General features: G+C 50.6%; 3 protein-coding genes across 3 annotated transcripts in view; 1 reads left to right on the forward strand and 2 right to left on the reverse strand.

Annotated features, from left to right (window-relative positions):
• Positions 1-241: 241 nt before the first annotated feature.
• Positions 242-2,120, reverse strand: LOC131213304 (cyclin-Q). The gene is made up of 5 exons (XM_058207323.1): positions 1,930-2,120; positions 1,649-1,801; positions 1,423-1,567; positions 740-1,192; positions 242-676 (listed from the first exon to the last, which is right to left on the reverse strand). The coding sequence occupies exons 2-5, from the start codon at positions 1,732-1,734 to the stop codon at positions 581-583; spliced, it is 780 nt and encodes a 259-aa protein (XP_058063306.1). The 5' UTR covers positions 1,735-1,801; positions 1,930-2,120; the 3' UTR covers positions 242-580.
• Positions 2,121-4,119: 1,999 nt separating this feature from the next.
• LOC131215649 (cell surface glycoprotein 1) overlaps positions 4,120-16,884 on the forward strand; it is a 16,764-nt gene continuing 3,999 nt past the window's right edge. Inside the window, exons 1-7 of the mRNA XM_058210040.1 lie at positions 4,120-4,300; positions 4,947-5,482; positions 5,796-5,921; positions 6,203-6,345; positions 10,313-10,450; positions 10,555-10,681; positions 13,657-16,148. Coding sequence (XP_058066023.1) covers positions 5,302-5,482; positions 5,796-5,921; positions 6,203-6,345; positions 10,313-10,450; positions 10,555-10,681; positions 13,657-16,148 — 3,207 coding nt within the window. The 5' untranslated portion in view covers positions 4,120-4,300; positions 4,947-5,301. The remainder of the gene's footprint in view (positions 4,301-4,946; positions 5,483-5,795; positions 5,922-6,202; positions 6,346-10,312; positions 10,451-10,554; positions 10,682-13,656; positions 16,149-16,884) is intronic.
• LOC131213293 (110 kDa antigen-like) overlaps positions 16,233-16,884 on the reverse strand; it is a 1,360-nt gene continuing 708 nt past the window's right edge. Inside the window, exon 2 of the mRNA XM_058207313.1 lies at positions 16,233-16,874. Within this exon, the coding sequence (XP_058063296.1) occupies positions 16,415-16,874 (460 nt within the window). The 3' untranslated portion in view covers positions 16,233-16,414. The remainder of the gene's footprint in view (positions 16,875-16,884) is intronic.

Consider the following 16,884-nt stretch of genomic DNA (forward strand, 5'->3'; position numbering starts at 1 on the left):
TTTAAGGGAAAACTGTTTTGATTGCAAAAATTGTGACACGGAGCCAACATGATAAACTAATACACTATCGATCGGAGAAAGGAATATGGAAATAAAACACGAGAATCATGAAAGAATCGTACCAAAGCGGCCTACTCTACTCTACATGCGTTTGGCCGTTCACTAGGCAAACAGAAAGAACTCGGGTTTGTTAGCACACGTCCACCAAACCACCCATTTATGAAACGCATGCGTTAGCAGGTTGGCACAATTAGGGAATGTTTATTGAGATATAATATTCGTATAATTGTACCGCACACATGAATGTTAAATACAAAACAAGTAGAATATCGGTGGCTACCGTTTCACGAATCCTGATAGTAGCAGTGGTTCCGGGTCACAAAGCTCATCACTAACGTTTTATTATGTGTATCACGAATGGGGATGCAAAAATTTGATTGAATGGCGAACTAAAACTAAATGGGCTGAAAGTCGGGCTTCCAAAATACTTTCTCGAACGGGACGCCGATAAGGCTATCGGCAGGGCGGGAAATGCACCATCATAGCTGTTCGACGGGTGTGGAGTCACTCGGATCATCCTCTACGTGAGCGAACAGTTGGTGGCGAACTCGTACACGTCCATGATGTCTTCCACTATGTCCCAGTGTGCATCACGTGTTAAATCAGGACAGAAAACCTGCAACAGAAAAGTCCCGTCACATCGCTTATCTACTAACAACGGGGATTGCTGCGCACTCACGTTGAACCAGTGGTCAACCCCTTCGGCTTCCTTCATGAGCGGCACTTGAACGCCGTACACTTGAAACGCTAGCGCCAAACTGCAGACCGCGATGTGCGGCGCCTGGTAGTCCAGAACTTTTTCGCTGTGGTGGAAATCCTGCAGGAAGGCGGCCGCGGCCTTGGCGACGGGCATGTCGTACCAGCAATCACCACCGAACAAATCTTTCACCGTTTTCATGTAGTGCACCAAGTACTTGTGCGGATGGACGACGGTCATATCGAACTTGAGCATCCGACCGACGAACAGCTCCCCCTGCACAATCGAGTCCCACATCGACCAGTACTCATCGCACAGGTCCAACGGTTGTGCACCCGGATTCATGGTGCAGTGGGCCACGTTGATGATGTCACGTTTGCGCACCTTATCGTCCTTAGCCTTTGCCGCCAAGTACAGGCACGTGCACGCAATCATCTGGAGACGATTGATATTTTATTAATGGAAGATCAACCAATCATTCAACCGAGCGTAGCCACAAAATAAAAGGTGCAATCTATCCTAGGATCTACATTGGCACCTGGCAAATGGAATGTTTACATCTAAAAATGTTTAAAGTTTGTCTTTCAGCTAGGAAACAAAATTTAAAAGCATTTCGATAAGGTTCCACTCGCAAACGACGGCGGGAGTGTTGACCTAATACTCACGTATGGATCGTACTCCGGGTCGCTGGTTGCGCGGAAAAATCGATGGTACAAAACTGCGGCCGTGGCAGAGGTCAGCGGTTTCATAACCAGCTTCTGAGCGCACTCGAACAGAAACCGGACGGGCAGCGCTTTACCCTTCTGCGTGCTGCGAGAAGAAAAGTGCGCATTAACAACGTGTCATTGACGTGACATCGCCACCCTCGGTTGCGCTGTGTGCGTTTCTTACCGGTAATCCACTGGCGGCCAACGTTGCGACCCAGCAAGCACTTCCTTCCGATGGGGCGTAAGCAGGATCATGCTTTCGTGCATCATTTTTCGCACGGAAACTGGCAAACCGAGCAACGCAACTCAAAGATGGACGGAAAGTTGCGAGTTTTAGCTGGGATCGAGTGGAGTAGAGCAGAACCGTATCAAAAGCGAACGAAGCGAATAGAAAGTAATTTCAGCCGCGAGCAACGCCACGGAACATTCGAGACTCAACTTCTTGAAAGGGCTGGCAATACTTACTTTGTGGTTTATTGGTGACCGGCGTATTGACAGTATTCGAAGAATCCTGCCCGGTGGATAAACACTGCAAACGCTGAATTTTTGCAGTAGAAAATGGGATTGTAATTTTTTTCGTCGTCCGGTTTGTCCGTTCGTATTCCAGCGAAATGCGGCCAAGGAGAGCGTGGCAAATCAGAACGAATACCAATGCAAACTCCGCTTGCTACGCTTTCGTTCACGCTGCCGCTGCAATGTGCTCAGAAAAGACTTCCCTTTCTTGTAGCTGGATGCGCAGTAGGAAGCACACGCTTGCGGTTCGACTGTCATTGAGAAGTCGTGGGCTTATTTCAACCACATACTGCGGGGCCACATGAGGCGTAACGTAATGTTTTTGACATTACAGATTAATGCCAAACTGCTGCGCCTCTGTCGAAACGTTTACCGAGGAGGGTCGACCGAGGAGTAAACCCGAGCGTAATTATTTTTTTTCATACGCTTTGCTTACATACAGAGGATAATTTGAGTTTTTATTTGCTGGTATAGGAACAAAATTCGAAAAAACAGAAAAAAATATTCAGACGAGAAAAAGTTTCGACGAAAACGTGTGTTGCATAGCGTAGAATTTAGATTTTTTTTGTTTTCTTTTCGACTAAACTATCAATTAAGTTGTAATTGGCGGGTTGTGTTTGATAAAAATTTGATTTGAAGAGTTATTTTTATCACTTAAACTTTGGAAGGTTAAAAATTCGGATCGCTCATAGCTACTTTAGGAAAATAAATAATTTACTAAAAATCTGTTCTTGTTTAAGTTGGTTTTTGACCGCTTTTTCCATAGTTGAACTTGAACTTGACTTTTTTCCATAGTGGAAAGTTGAAGTTGTTATTGTTGTTATTATTTCAACTGTTTTTTGTGTGCTGTTTTTTTACTGTTTCCACTATTATTTCTCTATTTTTTCTAAATTTTTTTCTCTAATACTAAAGCTACGAATTTCATACTGACACAGGAGGGCTAATTTCAACCACATACACAAATTGCAGCATTCAAGGCGCATTTTGCAAATTGTTGGAACAAATTTAACCGATAACATATTAGTTTTTCCCCGATTTTTGTCAACGTTTACGATTCCTTATTACATCAGGGCTTATTCAAACCAGACGATTTTAACTATTTACTGTTGTAAAATGGAAATCTCTGTTACACGAAGCTGTCTTTTGCAATCGTCAAAATCGGTCTAAGCCGCCTTTTGTTATGCATTCCGCAGTGCTCGTTCAAATGAAATTTTCAAAAACCATGCTCGATCGCTTGCCGGTTGATTGTTTACACACAAAAATCATATGACGCCCGAAGAAAGGTCATCGAGGACCAACAGTGTCCGCACATGAGCGACAGGAGCGAATCGCACTCGGGCCGCAGTGCGCAGGATTCACGCGCGTGCTCCAGATTTTCCGCCCCGCAGATGACAGAAGTCTCGGAATCGGCGACAGTGAAACTGTGAAATACTGCAAGTGGACGGTAAACAAAGTTATACAATTTATTTTAATAGAAAGCCGAGCAAAAAAGGTGTGTTCACATAATTCCACCATACTTCAGAGTCAGGGGACACATAATTTGACTAATAAAGATTACTACATTCGCCCTATGACTAGTTAGTAATATTCGGCCGGAAGCATCGTGGTGTACTCTATTGCGAAGCGTGTTACAGTGTTTTGCATTGCGCATCAGTGTTACGTGATGCATGTCACACGAGAGGACATGATGTTGACCTCCAGCAGAAAAAAAACAGCCAAAAATACAGTATACCCGGCTCCTTTCGAGCACCGTAGAACGTCCAGGAACCGAACGCTATGCTAATCACGGGTGTGTAAATTATTCGTCGCCATTATGCGATGCGCTTCCGAGCGGTCCGTCAACGTCGCGACCTCCGTCTCGGCGGAGAGAGTGCCGGGGTTCGCCGGTGCCCTTTTGGTCACGGAACGGATTAACTTACCAGCCGCCGAACCACGAGAGCACCCGGTCACTTTGGGGCGTACTTAATCCTCTCCTAGCCGGAGGCGTCTCTGCTCCGTTGGCGTCATCTCGGAGCCGAGAATGCCGCCCGATGTTCTTACTTAGCGCGAGAGGACGTATCCCAAACGGGCCGGCAGAGATTTCAAACAAGGGGAAAATAAATTTAGTCCGTCGGTACAGCTTGACCGGTCCGCTTCGCAGGAGTTAATTTTTCGTTTCAGTTGCCCGTCGGTTTTTTTTTGTTTTTGGTTTCCATTCGTCACCGTTTCCGTTTCCAAATTCGATCGCTCCGAGTTACGCTACGAAATCGTTGTTTTTACGCGAAATTCCCCATTTTGGGCCTCGAAATCGACTCCCAGTGGCGTGTGGCTTGTTTTGTGTGGGGTTAGTTTATTTTCCTTTTTCAGCGTGCACCAGCAGCACCAGTGATCGGACCGCTGGGGGGCCAAGACAATCGGCTTGATCGTCGTGATTATCAGGCTGAAAGATTGATGCGCCAGTTGACGAGCGGCGCACGACGCACGGCGGCGCCGCAAAATTACGAAAATAGACATTTTTCTGCATTTCTGCAAAGCGAACCGAAAACAAAACCACAAACCGACAGCGTTCGTTCGGGGTGACGTGTGGACTGGTGAATAATTGGAGAAAATTTGCCACCAACGCGAGGATATCGCGGGCGGCGACGGTGACGTCGGCGCGCCGCGTTGGGCACAGTGTGTAGCAGTTATCGGGGAAATGGCCGAAAAGCCACATGCATAAAATATTCCGCCTATAAATAGGTGCTCGCCGTCCAAAAATACGGTCCGGCCCATCCGCACCGCGCGCTCTTGGCGTGACGGTGACCGCCGACCGATACAAGGTGCGGGATTAATCGACCGCGCGGCCATTTTGGCGGTCTCGCGCCCTTCCTTTGGCGGAGTGAAGCAAACGTTTGGCGAAAACGTTTTGTTAAAGTGCGAGCATAATTTCACCTCCGCGATCCTCTCAGGATCATCGTAATCAGTATTATTCTATTTTTGTCAACGTTTAGCAAGATTGCCGCGATCGAAGATCAAAGTGCACGATCGACGGTGTGAGGTCATTACCGTGGTGAGAGAGTTCAGTGAATTCCTCCATATTCCGGATGCGGGGGGGCGCCGATGTGCAGTGTTATGTAACCGTTCGGCCCGTAAACATCCAAACCTAGGATCTCCAAAGGCCGGGAGAAAGTGTAGCAGCGCGGCGCCGTGAAGATCTCGGACGAGAATAGCGTGAGTGACGAGTGAGCTCAGAGGTAGCGTGTCGCGTCATCACGGTTCGTGCTGGCATTGAGTGAGTTCGGACCACCGCTAGGATCAGCAGCAGCAGCAGCAGCAGCAGCAGTAACCCGACGTGTGACATTCAGGATGGCCACGGCCAGCGGCCACCGGTTGGAGCCGGCCAGAAGCGGGATGGGCCCGCGGAAAACCATGATCATTATGGTGACGGTCGTCGGCTGCGTCGCTATTTTGTGGCCCAAGGTTTTCTACCCCATGATGATGGGCAGCGGGCAGAACAAGAATGTCATCAAAGACCACCGTGGCGCCGGTAAGACCTCTGCGCTCTGCGCCCCCTTTTCCTATCGCCGTCCAAGGTCCTGGGTTCGATTATTTTCAAAACAGCCTTTTTGGGGGGGGGTTCGAAACCAAACAAACCCCAGTCGAGCGTGCAGCAGTGCATCACCCATCAAGATGCAATTACGCACCGAAAGTGATCGCGCTCAACACGTGCATTGCGTTTCGTAACGTCATTTTATAGCAGGTTCACCTCGTGTTGCCTGACACGTGACATAAGAGAACTTTCCACCACCGTTTCGATGATCCCAATACCGAACCAATCAGATCTTCCGATTCCGATGCAGGTTGCTGCGGCGTCGTGTTGGACCAGGAAACGTTCGCGAATGCATCGATCAACGTGGCCGAGGAGCAGCAGCAGCAGCAGAATCTGTTCCGCAAGCGGAACTATGCTCCGTTCGTCGAGATTGACAGTAGGTTCCGGTTGCCGTTCGTACTGAGTGTGCTTGTGGATTGCGTTTGCAGGAGTAACACTACTAACCCGCCGTTGGCCGTTTCGTGTGCCTTGTGTGTCCTTGCATAACACCTTTTGCCCACGGCGCTTGTAATACACGCTCCACGCAGTTGACACGGGTCGCTGAAGCCCCCGGATCGGATTCTTCCCCCGGCCCACACGGCCGTGTAATTGAAGCTTTAGCCCGTATGTATACCGCATGCCTTTCTCACCGTTGCCGACGTTCCGTTCACACCGCAGGTATACGACAGGAGCGACCGCCCCATCTCCGGCCGGAGGCGATGCACCCAGCGATGCGCGAACGGGGCCGTGCCATTCCGCAAGCCGGCTCCCTACACGGCGCCGAACGTCCGCATACCGCGCCCAGGATCGTGGAGGGCAGAGTGAGTATGACTTTTGGCTCCCCCCAACAGCATAGAACGCATTCTCGCGATCGAGGAGCAGAGAGACACGATCAAGCATGAGGCACCGCGAAGTGAAGAGTTGCATTCACGAGCATCGGGCACGATCCTCACCGGCACGCCCCATCTGGTTGAGGTCTAACATCATTAGTTCGGGTCCCTTTTTGCGAAAAAAACCCTCACAAATCTGTTTCAAATTAAGAGCACATTAAATCGTTTCAATATGATCGCTGCTGACCGTCCATATTTCCACACAGCCACACACACCCGACTGCTGTTATTGTCGGCGAGGATCTATTTTTACACCCGAAATGTCATTGAAGCAATTAGCCATTATGCTGCCCGTGCGAATGGCTACCCCTTTTTTGCCAACAGGTGGTCCGGTCCGGCCGACAGAGTGTTGGGCGACGGGAACACACAATTATGCGCCACCTTTTTTTTGACATTTCTCTGACACTTGGCGAGCGGTGGCGAGAGAAAGTAACTGGAACCCGGTCTGCCAACCGAACCGTTACACGCAACCGTTAATCAGTTTTGGGTGAGTTTCTTTTGCGCCGGCCAGCGATGGAATCGGTGATACGCGAACAGAGCGTGAACGTGAATCTCGGGCGGCATTCTAAAAATACCGCGGATCATAGTTCGGGTATCGGCTACCGACTGACTTGACTGTGACCTTCGGCACTCGGTGTCTGTGTGGCCTAAATCATCCTCGAGGCCGTCGAGCGCTGCAACGGCTTATGCAACGTCCTTCAGGTCTTCAAGAAGACCCACTCACATGCGAGTCCTAATTGGTTCGACTGTTGCCCAAGCACTCGATGCTAATCTACAATTACTGTCTGTCCCTGTACGGCTATCGGTTAGCATACTTTCAACGGCCTATCGCCCGATCGCCCGATGGAACTTACGATATGCATCATTCAATATTTGACGAGCCGTCCAATTAAAATGAAAATCGTAACTCTTACCTTGCCCGCACTGTAACGGTGCGTGAAATGAACCTGCTCCATATTCATTAGCCACCGACGGGCGGTGTGAACGAAATGGAGGAAATTGACAGACTGCACGGTGCATTATTGGCCACACGGTTTCCGTGATAAGATCACCGCCCCGTGAACTGGCCGCCCTGTCTGCCGGCCGGTGGAAAATTACCAAAATTTCACTCCACGCATCATCCGATTTCGCTTTCCGCTGGCAAACTTTTCGTCGACCCGTTCGTTCACCTTTTTATTCACGGTGGGCCTCGCCCCTCGAGAGTTCCACGGGAAAAATAGGTTGGAGCAGCACGTCGTCGTGATTATTACTTTTACGCCAAGCGCCTGGAACTACGTGGGGAACCTTTATGGTGGCTCGCAAAATTACACTGGTCAACCCCCTGGGCTGGGGGCCTTAGGGATGGGTCACCCGGTGATGGTGTGAAACCGTGCACCGGACGCGTGCCGCGAATGGATTTGAAAGCCACCGAAACCAAAGACCCGAAAATTAAAACGAGAGTAAATTGGATTTCTTTTAGTTTCGAATAAAATTTGCTGGACACACGCCACGGCCACGGCCCGGTCCGATCGAATCGAACCGCGGATCGGCATCGAACTGAAATCCACGGGTAATGGCAGTTAAAGTAATAAAAGTTTACGATCATTAAAACAAACTTGTGGTGGTAATGGCACAAGACCGAAAGGCGAATCGTTCGATCGTGATCGATTCCGTTGCTGGTGATCGATAGAAGAAAGTCAAGATATATTACTGGCCAAACTATAAATGATCGTACGAAACTAGCGGCAGGTAAACTAACTGATCACGCGCGATCACTAATGAGTCTATGTGTCATGGTCGCCAAGATTTGTAAGAAGAAGATAGCTTCTTGCTGGAAACGTTTGGGATCTTCTTCTCCAAGTCCATTCAATTGCGCATTACATCCCCATCGCAATTCCTTGGCCTCGCTGCTCCAGATAAATTCCCCAACTCTCAAACGGGCTGCCAAAACGCCCGTTCGGCCGTAAATTGCGGGCCGCCCCTGGGAGGCCGGTGTGAAAACGAGTCCGCAGCGGAATTGTCGGAAATAAATCGCCCCCGCCAGTGCCACCCGCGCGAACTGTTATTAATATTTTCGACTTATCTCGGCGTGGCGGCTCCATGGGCAGCACTTCCGACCGCGGCACCAGATGGCTCCAATCTCGGCCCTGGCTGGCCGGTGGTGTTAGTGACTCTCCCTTTTCCACCACGCAGTTCTCTTTTTCCGAATGCACTTTTCCGCCCGACCGATCGGCTCGGTGCCGCCCAGTGCCGAATAAGCACGATCGCAACCACCGCAACACCCGGAAAACCAGCTCTCAATCGTGCGCGATCTTTTCCCGGCGACGGTACACGCGCGTTGATCGGTGGAGCTGAAGAAAGTTGGACTGTGCGGTGAAACTGTGCGGTGCGGTGAAAATCGAACCGGAGTCGAGGCTCATCAAAAGCGTGCGGCGGTGAAAGCAAAAGAATCCTCCATCCGTCCCGGACGGAAACAGTAAGTGGTCCTTCGGATGGGTAGAATAAGCCGCCCTCCGGTGACGGTTATCGATCGCCCACTGGAAGGGCCCGCGTGGCTCACGCGATCCACGTGTTCCGTTTAATCGCCACGTGTTCGCCGCCGCCCAGTTGTTGGCGATAAGGCGCCGAGTGTTAGCAGATTGTAAACGATCGGGCGAACAAACTGATTGAATGTCGCGGCTCTCGAGTGCGGGGTGCGGTGATTCGGTTTGCGCCATTTGCTACAAACTAGCCGGCGGGCGAGTGGTTCGAGTGGTTTGCGATTGATTGCTCACCTTCATTGCTTGTGGCTTATCGGCTAACCCATCCACGAATCGGATGGACGCTATCCGTCAGGAGAACTTTGCGCCCGGCAAACAGTGGGGCAATAAGGAAAAGGCAAAATCCCCCCGTGACTGGGCGGGAACAGTGGGATTCTTTTTCCACTCGAACATACTGCCCAATTATGAAACTCGAATCGAGTACTCGAACGGTCATTCGAGTTCATTTTGCTATCGCGGCAGTTGATCGACTTTCCGTACGGAAAGGATGAACTTTCCGTAACGGGAGCTTTTAACAGGATGAACTTCTTTTGTCGAACGATCGACTTGTCACCGCATTACGGAACTCGAATGAATTGTCGTATTCGACAATCCGGCTTCCGTCATTTTTTTTGCTGCGGAAAGAGCAGCTCTGTTAGGATGTCTTTGATTTTATCAATTAGTTTGTATTATTTATGCTCCGCAGGGATAGCTAGGTAGCCCGAAAGGATGCTGGATACTGTCAGCGCCGGTATCGGGAATCGAAACCATGGCCGGTTGACTCGCAACCGGTCGTGGGATGGGCACACTTACCCTGGTGATAAAAAATTCAGTGGGTCGGATTTACATCGCAATATTTTGTGATGAATCGTTATATTTTCAGTTTCTTCGCTATCACTGTCGCTATCGAAAACGTAATACGCGGAAATCATCTTAAAATTTCAGAAATATAATAGCAAGAATCGTACGCCCATCTGAACTGTTATCTGTGTATGTGTAGCTTCTCGAATCAAAAACCGTGATCCCGACCATCGAGTTCGACAAACGAGTACGAGAAGTTCACTCGAATCCGCCGTACGAGTTCTGTAATAGGGGGGATACTGCCAACTCTTTGCTAGTTTTTGGAGCCAAAGCCCGGCCCGGGAATTTTTTTTTTGTACTCTGATCGCTACGCTTGATTCGCTTCGTTCCGTCGATCAGCGATCAGCAGGGGGTTGAGCAGAAACAGGAAATGGGGGAAAATGAGAAAAACCCACACCCCACACCGTGCCGTTGGCCACAAGAAAACCGCGCAAACCGTTCCCGGGATCTGCCGACTGGCCAATAATTGCAAATCCGTTTCCCGTTCTTCTTTTCTTCCCTTTCTCTCTCTCTCTCTCTCTCTCTTTCTCCCGTTGCAGCCCGGTCCCATACCTGGTATGCGCCCACCTATGGGAGCTGGATCACACCAAGCGACAAAGTCCGCCAACTCCATGGGTTTCATAATGCCTCTCTATACCATCGGTATAGTTTCATTCTTCATCTACACCATCATGAAAGTAAGCACGATCCCTCCTCAGCTCGATCTTCCCGCCCCTGCCTACTGGCATCTGCCGGTTTTGTCTGATCCGTGCCTGATCACACTCCTGGCCTCTCTCCCCAGCTGATATTCAAAAAGTCACCGGCCACACCGTACGCCGAGATTAAGCCGGATCCGGCGTTCCGCAACGAGGTGTTCACCACCACGGAGCAGTACATCAAGCGACCGGACGATGGTACGACGAAGCTCGGTAAGTGGCTACTACTCGTCCACTCGTTCCCCCCCCCACCGTCCACTACTCGTCCATCCGCACACTCGCGTACCCTCTCTCGATCGCTCCCTCGTACCCGAACTCAGTGGAAAACTCTCGCTCCACGTCCCCCATGCCACTCATGCTCATGTCGCCATGTCACTAAGCCCCAAGGCACTATGGGAAAAAGGCGGTCATAAATCAATTTCGAAAATTAAGGTTTCAGTCATATTAGCCTAAAATAGATAAGTTATCTATGGCAAATCCGAATTTTTAGCCTTCCATGTTGTGTAGATGCCTTCCGAGAATTCATCTGTCAAAGTCGAATGGCTCTTTAAGACCAACTTTCATCAGCTACTTTAACGCGATCGTTAGCACAGTTCTACAACAGTAATGTACCTACATTATACATCATTCAAAAAGTAATGAATTCTTCTTTCATATGAAATAATCAATCCCCAAGCAAAACCCAAGCTAGTTTATTTTTATCGCGAATTAGTATAGAAAACTAAGAAAAAATACAGTTTTTCAACTTTGGTAATGGAGCAAAAAAATGTTTCGCGGTGTTCTGCCCAAACAAGACATTACAGTTAAAGTTTAGACAATTTTAAACATTTCCAGTAAGTTTTGTTTGTATATTCCTGCGACAAATTTTGCAAATTTCTATTTTAAGAAAATAATTCCTGATGCATGAGGAGGCGCCCGGCCTTTTATAATATACGAAATGGCCATACAAAACATATTAGCCTTATGCCTTTTCTATTGTTTAGATAAACTAAGTGTTATCAGTGATCACGGATCAATCAAGTATGCGTTGCCGTATTTGTAGTGCAACGCCTAACAAGATGAGTGTTTCTAATAATCTTGAAAATGGTTTTGGCCTGCAACCTTCTGCATTGTTGTACGGCATTTCACCTCTTCATTGTTAGTTGAGGTTTGTGCAGTGTTTGTTAAGCATTTCACATAAAATAATCTTTAACAACCTCGGGCAGGTATCAGAAAAAAGCACTTCTGGTCAGATTTGTCGTCGAATATTTTCAGATCCTGAGCGTGCGAGTACTGTTCTTAATTAAAGATGTAATAGACAGGCTTAGGAATATTTTAATATCCGTTAGCTGTCTGAAAGTAGTTAATGCCGCAACATTAGACAAAAATTGTAGAGATACATTAAAAAAACTCATAGTGCTTTAGTTGGTTGAACGTTGCGGTGTTACGGTCATGCCATGTTTTGACTCATGCTGGGGATATTACGTACCCCTGTACCCTTAGGTTGCCTGGGAGAAGAAGCTTTGGAAGCACGGCATAAATGTTTTTGACAAGATAGGGTAAACCACGCAAGAAAATCTTCTCGAGAGAATAATTAAAAAGACACGTTCATTCGGGCAATACATAGCAGTGACCCTAAAATTAGTTCTATGTCATCGTGTTATAGGCAGCGAAAAAACGATAAACTTAGTTTTCCAGATAAAGTAAAAGATTTTTTAATAATGGAAGAACACATTAATGACGATATTGCGATTGATCATGTATTTAACGAAGTAGATAATATCGATTTAAGGTTGGATGAAGACATAGACTAATAAGTTTTCTATCAAACGTTTAAATAATAGTTCATGGATTTGGGTTGGATACTTCGGATGGTAATAACTACTTGCTTCAAAAATCCCACAAACGGAGTGGGTAAAGCTCCTTAATCATTCCATATCCTTTTTTAAACTCACAAGGCATTCGATTTGTAGCAGAAATTCGATATTTGCTTCTACGATAGTGCTTTTAATTTTTTTGGTGTAATGCAGATTGCATACTTAAGGCGTTCAAAGCGTTGAAAAAAGTCCATAGATTCTTCGTAAAAACAAATATGTCCGCCTTTCCCATACAAATTCCCCACTGTGCAAGGTGCCCTCCCCAGCAGCTTCATCCCCGCGCTGAGATCGCACGCGTCAGCGTGGCTCCGATCTCAGTAGTAACCGCTCGCCAGTAACCCCGATGCGCCTTTGCCCAAGATCCTTTCTCCCAAAAATGCCGTAACAACCGTGCCGTGTACTGACACCATTCTCTGTCTGTTAACTTCCCACATGCCAAAAGCCTGGAAAGATCATAGAGCAAGTAAGCACATCTAGCCGTAGTCTCCATCCGTATTCTAGGGATCCGTATTCGCAGCTCCCACACCTCACCCACACAGCCCCCATCAAGCCGTGGGAAAAGGGGTTTTAATTTCTTTCAGTTCAAGTAGCCTTTTTCAGCCCCGGTCAGTAGTCCCCCCCGCCCACGGGTTGGTCCCCCGAGTTCTGTGGAGTGCTGCGTCCAAATGTGTCCCCCTTCACCCTGTGCTTGTGTTGTTGTTGTAGTTGGACGTGTGCTGTGTTTTGGCTTCTGGTTTGGACTCCCCGGGTGATCCTCAGCCACGGGTTCCAGTCGGTTGGGTCCACGCAATGCGGCCACCGCGGCCTGCGTCGTAAACGATTCCCACAACTCGCAGACCTTTCGAAAAACGGGCTGAACTAATTAGAGATTCCTAATTGCGCACCGGCCTGTCAGTTCAGCACACGATCGTTGAAGGTCGTTGATGATACCGGTGGCCCCGAACGACCTCTAGCTTGCCCCCCACCCACACCCCAAGGTCCCTGAGTGTGCAATCGGTGCAATATTTTTATACGGGTCCGGCTTTCCGGCCCCGACCTCGCCGGGCCCGTGAAAGGAGACCTCCGGTCGAGCGCGTCCAGCAACCAGTTTCGCCCCGTGCCGCGATCCGTCCGCAATTACCGTAGAAAGTCCCGTCCGTTTGTTGTTGCGCTTGATTGCTTCCGCGGATTTTCGGCGTAACTGTGGCCGATAGTGTGGTTTGTGACGCACCTGAGCTATGGCCCCCTTTTTTCTGTTCCGTATTCTTTCGTTTCTTTGCGTTTTTTTGTTGGTTTTGGGTTGTTTTGTGTTTGCTATTTTTCTTTACCCCCCACCCCCCTGTTTACTTCTAGGGCCGCAACAACCGCATGCAACCGGCCCGGTCACGAACGGGGAGCTGGTTGCATCGGTGGCTTCGTCTGCCAGCGGTGGCGACGACGAAGCTGCCCCGGTAGATCATTCCTCTGCGGTGGAGCGGTCAGAGCTAGCGATCGACGCCGAGCGCCTGCCGGAACCTGCTGAACCATTTGGGGCCGCCGTGGCCGATAAGCCCACGGAGGGGGAGCCGGAGGTGATCGAGCGGAGCGTAGCAGCCTCGGACGAACCGCCACACGATCCCACTACCGAGAAGGTAGTCGATGGAATCGTCGTGCAGAAATTCGTCCCGCTCGAGGAAGGGTGCGACAGCTCAGGAGATGCTCCCGAACCCGAAGCTGTCCTTCCGATTGCCACCATGCCGATTGAAATGGCAGTGATCGAAGAGATGGTTGTAGAAAAGCGACTGCAAACGATGGCTGCACCACCCGTGCAGCAAGAACCCGAAATGCCCGTATCTAAACCAATCGATGCTGTCCCTGAGCCAACCGGAATGGCTGAAGAAGTCCAAGCGATTGATGAGCCCGATCATGCCCCACAAGATACCCTGGAAACCGCCCTGGAAATTCCTCAAGAACCTGCTGTTGAACCGACCACTGGTAGCGATGTGTCGGAAGTTGGCCAAGAAGCTACACCCGAACCAACGGCCGAGCCGATCAGTGCTGAGGAGCCTGTGAAAGAGGCTGCCGCCCTAGAGATCGCAATTAGTGACGATGTTATCGCCGACGAACCGAAACACGCAGAAGTAGAACTGAACGAAACGACGGAGTCGTCCTCTCCGAACGATAGTGTTCCTGATTCGCAACAACAACACGAGGCCCTCGTGGAAGAGCTGGAAACTGTTGGGGGCACCTCGGAGGATCACAACGAACTGGTGCTGGATACGGAAACCTCGATCCGGGTCAATGAGACGGTCGAGGACATTACGCACGCGGCCGAGCAGTTGGTGTGCGAGGTCCTCGAGCAAGCGGAATGTCTGGCTCGGAAGCAGGAAGAGGAGGATCAATTTCCCAACCTGTCGGCCTACGATCCTGCCACACCGAAGCTGGCCGATGGCCCGGTGATTGATCGATTCGACGCGGAAACTGTGAAGCAGTTGGGAACGCTCGAGTCCAGTGTGGCCAGCGAGCTGGAAGATGATGGCCCCGAAGGGGATTCCATCAGCGAAGACACGTCGCTCAGTGTAGCGTCCGTGATCGAGCAGCCATCCGCGCTACCGGAACCACTGATCACGACCGAACTGGTGACCGACCTGGGCACGTCCAGTGAGCCGATCTTCGTTGATGGAAACGATCCCACACCGACGGTGGAAACGGAAACCGTGCTGGAAGTGGCGGATGCGGACGAACCGGAACCGAAGCCCGAAACTTCCCGCAACCGGAAGAGCGTCTCGATCGAGGAAGTGCACGATGATGCGGCCATTGTCGATCCGGCCGAAGGACGGGTGATCGAGGAGCACATCGTACCGGTGCGTATCGAGCAGGGCGCGGAAGGTGGCGCAACCACGTCCATCACGGAGGTTGCGGCCGATGAGCCGTTTGTAGAATCCCCGCCAACCACCGCCGCCGCCGCTAGCACGCTGCCTAGTCCGCTGGGCGCGATCGACGAAAGGCAGGAGCAGGCTCCGGAGCCGGATCCGGAGCACGCCACGAAGGAGGCGCTGGTCGAGCGCACGCTAAACGAGGCCGCCGCCGTGGTGAACGAGATCGAGTCGATCGTGGACCACATCCTCACCGAGAAGCTCCTTCAGAGTGGGGCCGAGCCGCCCCGATTGGCCGCTTCCGCCGCGCTGGTAGTCGAAGCTATCGAGTCCAAGTCCGCCAGTGTGCCAAGCATGGTGTGCCCCAGCCGTAGCGATAGTAGTCCGCAGGACACCCGGGTCACCACTAACGGGCTTACTAATCCGAGTGGCGGGCCGACTGACGTTACTAATCCACCACCGGTGGGGGGTTCCCCGCTGACCGCTCACGAATCATGCTCGCTCACGACATCCACATCGGACGCATTTCCCGCCCCACTCACAGCAGCCACACCACCTCCGGTTCCCTCCAGTGAGACCGACAGTATCACTCTCGTCGCAGATACGCCGCCGCCCGACCGCTGGGACTCCGCTGGGACCGGCAGCAGCGCCAGCAACGGGCACCTAGGGCCCCAGGACGAGCACCGAGCGACGGCAGCGGCGACCACACCAATTGGCCAAGTACCGACCAGTGTCAGCAGCGTGACTAATCCCAAGTTTCTCACCTTGACTCTAGCTAACTATAGCACTAGCAACAGTAGTGGTAACAATAGCAATCGCTCGTCCTCCGCGGTGCCTAACCTCGCGCAGCCAGCGGCGGCCCTGTCGGTTGGCGGTGCCGACAGTACCGACCAGCTGATGGAGCTCGAGCTGCTGCGCAAGAAGTTGGACGAAACGGAACGGGCCATGACTAAAATTATCGCCAATATGGGCACCATCCCGAAGGGCCAGGTTAGCTGATTTTCGTTTCCCATTACTTGCTCCCTCCTAGCTCCTAGAACAGTTCCGGTTTTGTTTGCGTACGTTTTGTGTTTCTTCTGACAATTTAATATTATATTTTCTCTTCATTACCCGGGGGGCTCATTGCGCTTCGATTTTGTCACTGACTCGTTCACTTGCATCGATCGATCACACTAGGTTTGGAGTCACTAGTCTAGAGTTCGGGGCGATCGTAAATACATTCACTGCTTTGGCCGTTCCGTCATCGGATCGGGCTTTCATAGTAAACCCTTCATCGCCACACTGGTGGCGATTAGGAGCAACACACTTCGATATGCGGCAAGGATTCCCGCTCGACCACTCGTGGTCGTTTCGGGCGCTAAAGTCGTAGAGCTCCCGGGGGTTTCTGTTGCTGGCGATGGGTCCGGGGTGTTTTCCGGTTCCTCGGTTTCGGGAGCTGGTGTCTCCTCCGGTGCCTCAGTGACTTCGGGTGAAGCCGTCACCTCTGGTTCATCAGTCACCTCGGGCGTCTCAGTGACCTCGGGTTCCTCTGTGACCTCGGGATCAGCAGTAACCTCGGGTTCCTCAGTGACCTCGGGATCTGCAGTAACCTCAGGTTCCTCAGTCACTTCTGGTTCCTCTGTGACCTCGGGATCTGCAGTAACCTCGGGTGTCTCAGTCACCTCGGGATCTGCAGTAATTTCGGGTGTCTCAGTGACCTCGGGATCTGCAGTAACCTCGGGTGTCT

Source organism: Anopheles bellator, chromosome 1 (assembly GCF_943735745.2).
Source record: "Anopheles bellator chromosome 1, idAnoBellAS_SP24_06.2, whole genome shotgun sequence".
Classification (NCBI taxonomy): Eukaryota; Metazoa; Arthropoda; class Insecta; order Diptera; family Culicidae; genus Anopheles; species Anopheles bellator.